Source organism: Myiozetetes cayanensis, unplaced genomic scaffold, assembly GCF_022539395.1.
Source record: "Myiozetetes cayanensis isolate MyiCay16 unplaced genomic scaffold, myiCay2020 scf1, whole genome shotgun sequence".
NCBI classification, from domain to species: Eukaryota; Metazoa; Chordata; class Aves; order Passeriformes; family Tyrannidae; genus Myiozetetes; species Myiozetetes cayanensis.
Genome location: NW_026086604.1, coordinates 87775165 through 87788622, shown reverse-complemented (window position 1 = coordinate 87788622; position 13458 = coordinate 87775165). Strand labels below are relative to the sequence as shown.

At 43.4% G+C, this 13458-nt stretch overlaps 1 protein-coding gene across 7 annotated transcripts in view; it reads right to left on the bottom strand.

The window, feature by feature from the left end:
* Positions 1-4234: 4234 nt before the first annotated feature.
* PHACTR1 (phosphatase and actin regulator 1) overlaps positions 4235-13458 on the bottom strand; it is a 302097-nt gene continuing 292873 nt past the window's right edge. For all 7 annotated transcript variants that reach the window (XM_050310010.1, XM_050309928.1, XM_050310224.1 and 4 more), the window contains 3 exons: positions 11840-11980; positions 9763-9839; positions 4235-7519 (listed from right to left, as the gene is read on the bottom strand). In XM_050310010.1, the coding sequence (XP_050165967.1) occupies positions 7504-7519; positions 9763-9839; positions 11840-11980 (234 nt within the window). In that variant the 3' untranslated portion in view covers positions 4235-7503. The remainder of the gene's footprint in view (positions 7520-9762; positions 9840-11839; positions 11981-13458) is intronic.

The window sequence follows — 13458 nt, the reverse complement described above, 5'->3', positions numbered from 1 at the left end:
AGAGCACGCATGTTCTGTGAACAATAGCACTGCATTCTGTAACGTGCAGTGCACAAGTTTCTCAAATAATGGCCACAGGTGCAGTCTGAGAGATTGCCTATTTGAAGATTTTTTTCCCCCCAGGCTGTACAATTAATTCACACAACCCCATAAGTACAGGTGCGTTATCCAGGCTTTTACACAGCGGATTACTTGGTCATTGAAAAAACGAGCATCGATGACACTGAAGGTGTTCAGCAGTTTCAGTCCTGAAGGGGAATCAATAACTCATATTCTGTGAAGAGAGGTGAACTGAATCAGGATTAGAAATGCCAGTCAGCGTTACTGCTTCCAGACTTGCCAGTGAGTGTTCCTCCAATTACTGTTTGACTGAAGGCTCCAAACACTTTTTTAATTTAGAGGAGCCTTAGATCTCTATCAGTAGGCAGGCCCTGGAGCTGCACAGAAGAGAGAGATCAGCTTTTACAGAATCACAGAAAGGCTGAGGCTGGCAGGGACCTCTGGAGTCCATCTGGTCCAACCCCCCTGCCCAAGCAGGACTGCCTAGAGTCAGTTGCCCAGAACCATGTCCATGTGGCTCCAAGGATGGAGACTGTCTCCAAGAATGGAGACTTCACCACCTCTCTGGGCAACCTGTGCCAGTGCTTGGTCACCCTCACAGTAAAAAATCTTCATGTTTCCATGAGCAACAACAATTTTACTTAAACATCCCACTGTATGTGGGATGGATCCTCAAATGCTGCTCCCCTGTGATGTCCAGCTGAAGTTTGTGTGCAGCTTTTTCAGTTCTATGTATAAAGAAGGAGTGTGACTTCAATGCAGAGTGCATTATTTATTGTGGGCTATCCTGAAGGAGGGGAGTTCTCTAGAGAAGATACAGTGGTTTAAGTCCATGTTTCCTTCACCCATCTGGTAAGAGACATTTGTGTTTCTCTTAATGTATCCATTTGCAAACTTTCAGTGTCGATTTATGAGGGAATCAGTTTATGCAGAAAAAGTACTGAATTCCCAAAAGACTGGAAGTATGAATCTGGCTAACTTACACTCAGTTAATTTTTGGTGATTGCTCCGTTGCTTATATGCTCAGTGGAGTAAAACGCTTCAGCTCAGAGACCTGCTTACCAAGAGAGCAGCAGAGCACAGGGGGAGCTTTCACTGTCCCCAGTGTGTGACAATCAGGGGAACTTGACAAGGTCTGTGCCTCCAGCAATTGTCATCAGCCTGGGCTTGGAGGCAAACAGTTGCTCTTTAACCTCTTGAACTAAACCAGCTCAATAGTTGTGGTGTCCAGCTTGGCACTTTAAGTGGGAAATCCCACTAAAGTTTGCTCATTTGTCTGCTATGGACTGCTAGACACAGATTGTTTTGAAACTACACATATAGTTGAGCCTCACACTGAAATCCTTGGCTAAGTACTTAATGTGAGGAAGGGGTTATCTTTGCTATTTGTTTTCTGTTAACCTCTATGTCATCCAGGAGAGCATGGTAGCAAGCCAGGTGTGTCTGTTAAATGGAGAATTGTTTTTTTCATCCTCCTCTGTTTCCTGCCTGAAGATGGCATTGGATTCCAATTTGATTTCTAATAATTACACAGACTTCACTGAAGGCACACACATCTCTTCACTCAGACTGGTTTTATGAAAAACTTCCACTAAAACATAAAACCCCAGCCCTTTTGTAGAGGTCTCGGTGTAAGAGATTGGAGTGTGCTCTCACATTCCCTGTACAATGTATCCTCACCAATATTTTTCTTGTTAAATCACAGAAATTACTGTAGGTAACCAAACCACTTTGTACTGCTGCTGTGGAAGCATATCTAGTTGTGGGAAAAGGGGATCTTTAGTCAAAAACTGCAGTTTTATTTATTTATCCAAGCCTCACTGGATAGCTACAGACTTGTTGGCTGTGAGAATGGAAATGCGTACAAACAAGGATTGTAAGGAGTTCAGTGAAAACTCACCGGAATGAAAACAAACCAAAAAGACCCAACAACAGAGTTTTGATCATGTTGTGTCTCCCTATCAACAAGGGAAAGGAGCAGATTTTGGTCAGTTAAAATATGTAGTTCTTTAATTTTTGTGTAATTGGAAGCCTCCCTGTGTGTCAGGGAAGGGGAACTGCTCCCCTCTGCCAGTTACTGTGAGGATGCTGGGTGTCAGTTGTTGCTTTAGGGTCAGAATTTTTGCACCATCAGTTACAAAAACTGAAGAGCCTAAGCAGAGCTGTTACCTTAAATACTTACTGGAGGAGGCCAGTGAGCATGTTTGAAGGTATGTACTTATTCATAGGAAGGTTTTTTCTTCTCTTTTCACTACACAGAGGCTTCAGCTTGTCACAGCCTGAAATGCTGTGCAACTACTGTAGCTACTCGGGGGAAAGAGGGGAAGAAAAAAAAAAGATGAAAAGGCAATATAGATGTGCAAGAAAGGCTCCTCTGCTGAACAGCAACAGCACTTGCTAGTGCTACTTGTTGGCATTTTCTTTAATGCCTGATGTTGCCTGTTGGACAAAGGGTTGTGAACAGGGATGGGAAAGCAGAGCTGGCAAATGCTGCACGTTGATGCTGGCAGCTGGCACAGCATTCCCTGTACCAACAACATCGTGGTGGCAGGTGGGGTTTGGTTGTGTTTGTGGATGTCTGTGTGTGTGTGTCTCGTGCAGGCTGTTGGATTTGCTCTTCATTAGCACAGTGTTGGGTACAGCTTTAGCAGCTGAGGTACCATCATCCTCCTTTGCACACCTTTGCTGATCCAGCTCGGTGATGGCACTTGTGGCTCATTCAGTATGTTCCACTGATCATCTCTGGTAAGTCTCACTCTTCTGCTTTTGCTCCCCACTGAGGTGGGCGAGCCTGGCTGGCAGCAGGAGGGCTGTATCCTTGACTGCATCCGTGTGTTACACCTTCAGTCACTGGGACAGAGCGTGATAAAATACACAGGCACGGGAATCCTTTTTTTTTAAATGAATTTTTTTAAGAAACTGCATACATCAGAGACAAACAATAATTTAAATACCATGCAGTTTCAGTATGTACAAAAACTAGGACATAGAGATCCAGTTTAATTTTTTCTAGTTATTTACATCATTTTCATACAGCCATAATCTGTTAAATTACAATACTGGAAGAGCACGATTGACAGCCACCACACTCACTCCTATACAAAGACAAACTATATATATACACTTGGATATCAACTGGAAAATGCAACTGGTGCAGGAGTAACTGGGACACACGGGAAGGCAGGTAATGTGCCCGTCACCTCCTCCTTGTTTACAGAAGTTGTTCCAAGCTCGAGCAGACTGAACACCTGGGAAAAATAATTTGTCCCCATTCTCTTTCCTGATTTTTTATTAGCCTAGTCATCTCCCATGGCTATTTATACAAAGTGATTTTATTTGCAGGCACGTTAGGGAGCCCATTTATGTATAACTGTGGGTTTCCACCTCGCCCGTCTGTTTTTATGAGTGCATGTTGGAAAGTGCTCCCCCCTCTCTTGGTTTACAGTGTTTGCACTGCACAGGTGGCACTACAGAAGTAATGAAGGGTGAGTTTGGTGAGTAGCTGCAGTGATGGCAAAGTGCTGACAGGTTATACATGGATTAGGATGAAATATATTTATGTAATGGACTCACTAAATGGTTTCAGTTAACATAAAATAGCTGAAAATCTATTACGTTCTTTTCCCCTCTTTCTTCTCTTCTGATAATGCCCAGAGTGCTCACTAGGAATTGCCTAGACACAGAAGTTGGCCTGATCCTCATCCCAGCAAACCTGCAGCCTCAAACTACAACAGTGAGTTGTAGGGTGGGCAAAAGCCACAACATCCACCTTCCCTTTGAGTCAGAATTATGTCGCCAGGTTCCTGGTAATTCCAATTATTTGGCTTCCTCACCATCACACCCAAACAATCAAGACTTTTTTGCCTCCCCAGGCCCCCATACTCCCCATTTCTACTTCATCCTTCCATAGAACGTAGAACAGATGTCACAGCAGTCGCACATTCTACGAATCCATGATTCAGTGGATTATAACCAAAACATTTTTCTTCCTTGGGTCTAGATTATTATCTCCATTATAAGCCTTGGAGATGGATGACAGGAATAGTCATTTTTGTTCTGTGTTGATTTTTCCATTCTCTAAACCTGATGTAATTTCTTTATTATCACTGTTAATCTCCTTCTAATATGAATGAGTATGACTGGTGTTAACAGAGTCTTAGCAGGAATGCCATCATCTTTACATCCTACACATAATCCAGGTCGAAAGGAGAGAAACTATGACTGTTTGTTGTGATTTTTTTTTTCTTTACCCCCCACAGAATCAAAGCTACTTTACCATGATAGAGACGGCTTTCACAGATGAGAAGACGAGTGCTCAAAAAAGCAGATTTAAAAAACAGGGACCAGCAGTTCCCCCGTCCATGTGCAACTTCCCACTGATGCCAGAGGTGGGTGTGCAAACTGAGGATGCGCTGCCACGGTCAGGCCCTGAAAGGCTTTTGAAGGATGTCTTGAGAAAGGTTAACTTTGCAAACTACCCAGACCCAGTGAAGCTAAAAGCAGATGAAGTGTCTGTTCTGTGGCGCTTATGGCAGTGCCAAACACTTTGTATGGCTTCTTTCTCCTCCCCTTCCCCCTTTTCAGTAATGAGCTCTATTTGCAACTGGGGAGAATATGGCAGTTCTTCCGCTTGTGTCCTGGTGTCTGCTCAGCCAGGAGCTAACATAATTATTAAAAAAAAAAGAAAAGAAATAAGATAAAAGAATATAAAAAAAAAAAAAGCGTGACTGCATGAGGCTGCCCTGGGGACAGCACAAATCATGGGGCAAGGCTGAGTGTGACAACTTCCCTCCCACTAGCCTACTGAGTCCTGTGATTTCTGTCACCACTGTTCCTTAAATGGTGTCCTTTCCCTTTCACAGTGAACTTCTAAGCTAATGATGCCAGGCCAGGTGTGAGATCTATACTGGGAACATAAGGACTTGTCACTCTTCAGAACAGCAGTGCTGCAGAGCCCTTTCCTAATACAGTGTATGTGTAGTCAAAAGCACAGAGGCTTTTCTTCCCTTTTTTAAAGCTGTGATGCAGTCTTGTGTGCATGTGTATGTGAATGAACTTAAAAACATGAACCCGAGGTTTTCATGAAAATTACCCCAAAGCAGTGTATTCCTGGCTAGTACGTTAAGTGCTCTGCCTTTGCTGCCCTGAGCTAATAACACTGCACGTTGAAGGCTCTCACCACTGATGCACTTGTATCTCAAGCAACTGTGAGCTGGTGATATAGGGATCACTGTGTATTTCTTCAGAAACCATCACCCAACCTGGGAAGTGTCTGAGGCATGACGCCTCAAAAACGAGGCACCAGAAACCAGCTGGCTTTTTACTTTCCTTTGATCTTCTATCCTACAACAGCCAATTCTTATTTAATAGCTAATAATCCATAGCATTGCAAGGATGGCCATGGATGAAAATGAAAAGCTTTCGCTTGTCTCAGATGGAGAGCAAATCTGTGAGGCATTGAGTACCACCACTAGGCACTGAGTACCACCACTAAGCGTAGATGGAGCGCATGAGTCTTGCTGCCAGGGTTGTTTGGGCAGCCTGGATTCCAGAACCACTCCACGGGCTACACAGGTCCTATTGCTGTACTCCTGCAACCAGAAGAATGAGACAAGGCCTGAGAAGAGGCAGGAGTGTTGGCACTGTGTTGCATTGGCCATTAAGTGCTCATGTGCAAGAGGCTTCTCAGCCTGTGATCCGTGAAGGGCAATGTTAGCATGGCACTGGGGAGGTGGACAGGGAGCACAGAAGAGAGGACAGATATGTGGAAGACAGTGAGAAAGAAAAAATTAGTAAAATAATAGAACTAACAATACTGTAGTAAAAAACTTTGGCCTTTCTGTTCAAACTGTCAAAGCAAATTGCTATTATGGAAGAAAAAAGGTGTCCTGAAGTAATAATCTGGAACTTCTTACAGTAATGTTGCTACAGTGCTTTGGGCCACTGTCCCAAAACAATGGCATAATAGTTTCATGTAAGAGCTGGAAAGGAATCCTGACAATGTTTACCCCAGCTTGCTGGCATTATACTAGTTAAGGACTTGATTCTGGAAGGTGATGGCCTAAGTTCAGAAAAGCACTTTAACGTGTTCAGCTTCAATTAAGCCTGTCAGACATATCCTTGAATGCAGTGAGGCCGTGTGCATGCCTACTTACTGTAGAGCACACGCTTAAGTTGGCAAGTAAACCAGGCCCAGAGTGACCAGCTCTCTGAGCTTTTCTTGGTCAGTTTATGTGTTAAACCCCTATAATAAAAATAAATTAAAACCAAAATTAAAACCAATAAATTCAGAACACCTCTGAATTGCTGTCCTTACGCCTCAGCTGTGGGTACTGGTAACAAGTCCCACCATCCATAGGAATACACCAGACTCCTTTTGTTAGGCCAGATAACACAATCTGTCATGCTTTGCTCAGAATGAGTTTAGGATCAGTTCTTGAAACACCTGATACAGACAGGATAGATATCCCTCATCGAACCCCCAGTTCCTCCTGTCACGTGTCCCTCTGCAGAGCCGGTGGGGAATCCCAGCCTTTCTTGCTGCCTGAGTGCACATCGGCTCTCACTCAGTCACAAGGCATGGGTGTAAAGACAAACCACAAGAGGAGCGAATGCCATGCAGTGACCATGAAGAGATGGGTTTTTGCTTGCTTGTCCTCGACATTCTTGTCACTGAACTGCCCATGGGTTCACAACTGGGTTTAGGAAATTATACTTGAAAGAGATGAAAAACAAACAGTTGCTAAGACTGAAGCAGCCTTCAGCAGGGAGTCCTGTTCTTTAGAGGTGATACCTTTTTCTGCTTGGAAGCCAAACAATGTCTTCTGACTGGACATAAACTTCTCCAGGGAAAGAAATGCCTTTCTAGTCAGATGATACTCACAGATGAGCTGGCCCATAGAGTAGTTTCGCTCCTTCACCATCCTCATAAGGTGCTCGCAGCCTGAAAGGAGTGTTTGGTGTAAGTGCTTTAATGCCACAGGTGCTCATCTTTTGGAGACTTCACCCAGGCCAAGTGATTCCCTGAACACCATCTCAGGGCTCTCTGGAGTTGATGACAGAGGCTTGTCAGGATGAGGGGTGCCTGAAGACAAAGTGGTTGCACCACCAGCTGGGCCTGAACATGTATGGCAAATCCACATGCCGGGAAAGTCCTATACAGAGATGCCAAGTCTTGGCACGATTCCCACCAGGGGCATTTTCTGTTACTGAAGCTTGAACCAGCAGGTCTGATGATGCCGCAGTACTCATCACATGTAAATACAATTTTCCTTTTTTTTATACTTCTTTTTCTACTCTTTTTTCTTTTTTTTTTTTTTTTTTTTAAAAAGGCAGTTCAGAAGATTTACATTGTACGTAACAGGGAAGTGAATAATACCAGCACTTATGGTTCCTTTTAGTTATGTTTTGAAGATGGCATAGTAGTCAGGTAGAATTGATCTGCTACGGTCTATGAAACCTGAAACCCAAGGGAAAAAAAAAAAAAAAAAAGAGAAACAGTGAAATAATAATCTCACATGTTTATTGAACATAAAAAATATAGGAAAACTAATTGCTACAGTGACACCATTAGGCAGTTCGATTTTTGCAGCACTGACATCAGCCATGCTGGCATTGAGGACCCAGAACAGACACTCACACTTCCTTGGTCCTAGCCAGACTCACAGTTCATAGGCATAAGCTGTTTGCACCAAAATCTACCAAAGACATTCATACTCTTTGGGTCCATCCTATGGGATCCCTGAGTGGGTGACTGCAGATCAGCCAGTTCTCTTTCAGACCATTCCACAAAAATTGCCTGGTTCAGACAAATCTCGTGCTCTTCAGCCAGAAAGATTTACATCCAGTTTAATTATTCTTAAATGCTGGAGGCTAAAGAGAAAAATGGAGATAAAATGGCCACCCTTTTGGTAAGGACACCCCATGTCAGAAGGCCTGGGTTTGTCAGATCTGCAGATATATATTTTTTTAAGCTTTGATTTTCACTCTATTATGAATTAATTAATGTGTCCCACTAGTAAAGTGACACTCACATTCTATGCTCAGCTCATGCAACTGCTTAATGATATGAATAGCTCATTACCTTGCTAATGACTTTATAATGGTGATTTATCTAAGTTTGTTTAAGAAAATGACTTTCTTTTGTTTAAGCATGCTTCCTTCAAGTGCCTATTTCCCAAAGCCACTTGTCTGACCTATAAGTCCTACTGAATTTCAGGCAAACCCTTATTCTGATTTCTGTTATATTAGTTATTACTGTGTGTATGCCTGGCCCCGACTTACTTAGTCTGAGCTGGTTAGTGGCTTTTAGATATAAACTGAGTCACCTTAAAGGGTCACTGCTCAGCCCAATACTGGAAGACAAGGAAAATATTGCCCAGAAGCCTGTGAAAACCAGGCAGCTGGAGATACCTCTGGAAAACTAAACCAAGTCTGTATGTTGTGGGATGCTAAAGGCATTGGAATTCAATGGAGCTCTCAATAGTGCTCGACTCCTTGTAGCAATACCCCCTTCAAAACAGTCTCATCCTTTCTACATTTGTCACCTCTCCCCTGGAGGAGTGAGCCAAATGTCTCTCAATGGCTCAGTCATTGAGGTCAGTGGATCTAGGCCAATTGTACACCCTAAAGCTTCTTCCAGACCTCATGGCTCAGAAGCAGCTGGCTTGTCTCTAGCAGCATTCCATTATTACAAACCTCAGTGCAACTAGTCTAGCACATGCTAGGAAGGAGAAGGGAAATAGTTTCTGCTAGGGAATAAATGCATAATACATGTGGTGAATTTTAATATAATTATTAATTCATACACCTAAAAATCCCCTAATACAAAATTAATTTTGCCTTAAGCTTTTCTGTATTTTTCCTAAAAGTATTGCCTGCATTTTTCATGAGCACCAAGCTGATGAATGCATTAATACAAGGGCAGATCCAGTTCTGCACCAGATCTCACTGTCACTTGTCTTCAGTACCTAGCACTTGTCTTTAAAGTCTAAAATGTTGATTTGAAAAGGCCTGACTGAAGCTGAAATGCCAGGAGTTTGGCTCATCTTGGCACCAAAGCCAGAGCAGACTTAGCACAGGCTGTGTGAGGGCATGTGCCCTGACCTTGGTCCTAGCCTGTCAGAGAGTAAACATGGTTGGTTTGGGCTCATGGATAATTCATTCAGTCTCTACCTTTATAACTTATAACGTGTAACAAATAGTGTAACAAACACTGCCTCTCTTATAAGGTGGATCTTGCTATTTCCCCACTGCATTGCCTATGGCTGGACACGGACAAGACTGAGAGATCTGTGGGAGGGACGTGCGTGGTGTGGAACAGCTCTACACTCAGCAGAGTTTAGTCTGTGCTCATTCATACTTTGCTGTGTGCTTTACCAGAGTCCCTTGTCCTGCTTCAGACACCAACACTGCTTACTTTTGATCTCAGAAGAACGGATACACAGCTAGAACATGATGATTTCACAAATAAAAGGAGGTGACATGTTATTAAACAGACGGCCCGTGCCAGCATAACAACATGTAATGGGGCAGCATGTATTCATCTGTGTGTTTCTGTTACAGTCTTGAATTCTAAATGTTGTCTAGACCTCATGGTATGTTCAGTCGGTGTTGGAGAAACAGTTGCTTGTTGTTGTTTTGTTTTTTTTTTTGAAAACAACAGTATTCATTTACAGTCTTATAAAATTAATCTCAGCTTACCTTGTTAGATGCCTACTTAATTCATGGACTTCCATTTCAGAGCTTTTAAATTCATTAAGCTCTTTTCGAATGGCTGCCTGCAAAGGACAAATAAACTCATAAATGTATAAATGAGAGAGATTACAATAAGTTCATTTTGTTCTCAAAACAGTATATTAAAAGTGAAGGAGATAGATAACATTATCAGAGAGAGAAAGACCAACATAAAGACTTTAAAATATGAAAAGTAACAGAGAGAAACATTTCCTTGGGTGAAGTCACCTAAAGTGACTGATCTTACTCGGGAAGAAAAGAGGGAATGCCTCATTTCCAGCCCTCTACACTGCCTCAGGCTGTGCTCCTCTGCCCTCTTCCTCCCTTCTGACCCAGCTTTACAGTTTATTAAACCAGTTCAACACATTAATCCAGCAGAAAAACAGCCATGGTGCTGTGGTATTCACCCTCTGTGGCTTGTCCATGAGAGAAAAGAAAACCAGGGGCACTGGTAGGAAGAGAAATACTGAAGAATAAAAAAACAAGAGGGGGTGATTTGAAGGAAGTCAGCTGCATGGAAGAGGTGGCACTCAGCAGAACTAGCTCGAGTCCCAAGCCCAAAGTCAAGACCTCTGACAGCCCTGTGATATTTGTAGCTCATAAATGGGTTTCACCGTGAGCACGTGGAGGCGACACACAAGGTGGTTGCTGTGGCCAAACGCTCCCATGGGTGCAAGGTATGTGCCACTGCCTTTTTGTGGGATGCCGAAAACATCAGCATCAGTGACTACAAGCGTCTGCCAGGAATTTTTCTCAGTGAAGGAAATCTAAACTAGTATGAGTAGCATGAGCCCATAACAGGGCTTTTGCAACAGCCACTGACCCAGTCACCAATTACCTTTGCCTTGACAAGCCCTAAGTGATAGATTTTGCAAGTGCTTTTCTACAGAAAAGGCCCCTTGTGCTCTTTCTGCACAGCTTTGGGTTTTTATTTCCCTTAGAAGTGCCTGTCAGGCTCTGCCTCCATCCATCAGGACAGAGTGATGGCTATACTGCTTTTCATGGGCCTACATTCAGCAGACCAGTCTGCTACTGAAGTGACTGTGAAGGAGGCCACAGGGGCTGCTGATTCCCACAGGGTCTGAGATCTGTTTCCCCCTCCATCCCTCATCTATTGGAGAGATGCAAAAGTGCCCTTTTCTTTCCCCTAAGAATTAGACTTGATAAAGATGAACTCTGACTGAAGGCAATTCCCTCCACCCAGCACACAGAGCAAGATTTACTGACAAACAGAAAAGCCCATTGCTAAAATCTGTTTTTGCAATAAATCCAGCCTGTGCTGACCAATGAAGACAGCTATGGAATCAAAGCTCTGGAAGAAAATAATCTTTTATAGGATGGTGTGGCTTTGTCAGGCATTTTAGAGTTTATTTCAATTTGTCTGGCTATTTTTTCCAACAGTGGACATAGTGGTGGGGAAGAGCAGATCATCTGAATGGTAGAAATCAAAATACTGCCCACAGGACCCAACCCCAAAAACAATCTATCTGCTTCCCTATGCCATGAGGGGCATTAATATTAGAATGACAAACTCTCTTCATCTGATGATGCTTTGATGAGAAAATATTCATTTGGAGAAATTAACCCTTTGCTCTAGCTATTGAATTTGCACATGGATTATAAAAAAAGTGATGTCAAAGTACTTTGCCTTAATACTAAACTTTTTACCAGGTTACATTTAATAGTGGTATTTCATGCTTATGTCACACCGCTCCGCTAGGTCTTGCAGAGGCTCTCAGCTGGAAGCGTTAAGACCAAAACCAACATAAAAAATACCGCGGTTCTCATTAGGACCTTTCTCAAAGGGCTTGGGATTCCTTCCCTCTCCTGGTTTCCACGCATATAGAAACCTTCTTGCCAAAGATTCATGATTCAAACAAACCAACCTTGTGAATGGCAAAAAAACACAGCTGTGTTGGGAAGGGAAGCCGGGTGGAGGTTTATTCCTTGACAGCCATGGGACCTGTGGGACCCGAGAGATGCCGCTTGCTGCGACTTGCTCTGACTATTCAGGTCATGGCTCTTCCGAAGTTTCTCCACTTACTTTGTCAGCGGCTGTGAGTCGTGTCCAGGGTTTGTCTGCCCTCCGGTCGTAGTCCTGCGCATCTGCCACTTCCACGTAGTCACTGAAGCGGATGAGGATCTTCCTCTCACGTAGCTCTTCTACTGTGGGCCTTTGACTCAGCTGCAGGTTTGAGGAAGGAGTGGGAAAAGGCATCAGGACTTCTCTTTTTCCCTGCAGAGTGCTGCTTGGGGATTTATTTTACTACGACCATCGTTACTGTAGTAAGAGGATTCAGACATTCCCAGTGCTTTTGTTTTATCAGCCTTTCACAAAATTGCTACCAGAGAGATGCCCTCTTGTCATTTTGCTGCCAGAGCAAGATGTTCTTTGGGAAGCAGCTGTGGCTAGAGACCCCAGTCCCTGGCTGAGGTTGATCACCCCTAGCAGAAATGAGATGTGATGCAAGAAAGTCTCCGACTGCATTGACATCCCAGGAACAGACAAAGACCACAACACAACTTTAAAACTACCTGCACAGGCTGTTCACTCCCCAGCCTTCTGCTGCTCTGTGTCTGTGCTCCTGTGCTGCCTAGTAAGAGTCAGGGCAAGGCACGGAGTGGCTCCTGCCCTGAGTTATGTGCAAACGGTGACAAACGACTTATTTTACGATTCTGATATTCTGCAGACTTGTCTTTACCTCCAGAAGAGGCAGGCAGGATGACTAGTGCTCACTGAACTTTTCACTGTATCTACTGACAGCTCTATTTTGTGTCACAGCATATTTGACTTTTAACAGTTCATGTTGCATGCTATAAGCTAAAGTTAAAAAAAAAAAAAAAAAAGTCAAGGGTGGATTCTATTATTTCAGGAAAGCATCTTCATTGTTCCAAAGCATTTCTTTCAAATTCCACAGCAGAATAGGTAGTCACAGTCTAAACTCCTCTCAAATGAGAAAGAGTAGTATACTCATAGTCCACGTATTGCACAGCCAGTTATATGGGCAGGGACAGGAGTTAGCTTTCAGGGATCAATTCTCCTGGGGTGCACAGCGTGCTGCTTAATGTCAAAAGCAATTACACAACTGTTTCTGAAGAAGGTGCTACAAAGATGTGTGGATGTGGCTGCAGCTTAGCTGAATAAGTTTCACTGTTAGACTGAAACATTTGTGACCAGGATATATCAGGAGAAATAATAACCTGGTAACAATGACCTACACAGTGTATCATGCTCTTCCTACTCCCTAGAAATAGCTGTGTTTTGCAATTCTTCACCCTTGTGAAGAGATAAAGGTCTAAACACTTCATAAAATGTTTGAGACTCTATTCTGCAACATTATTTATGCTACTGAATCCACCTTCCTCCCAGCTTACGTCTCTCAGTTCCCAGCATTTTGTCTTCCAGGAAAAATTAAGATTCAAACCAGCCAGGATCCTAAGTGGAGGGTGAAAAATCCCACCTTTCTCCAGCATCTGGGTCCCCATGCAACAAAGCTCCACTGGCCCATCCTGTGTCTGGCTTTGAGCCTGTGTGTTTGTTCTTGGCATAGATGGTTGTCTTTCTCTTCTCTTGTGATGGGAGGTGACAGTGGGACTGCTCTCCTTACAACAGCCCTGAGCATGCACCCACAAACCAGGTCCAAACATCTCAAGTGGAGAGCC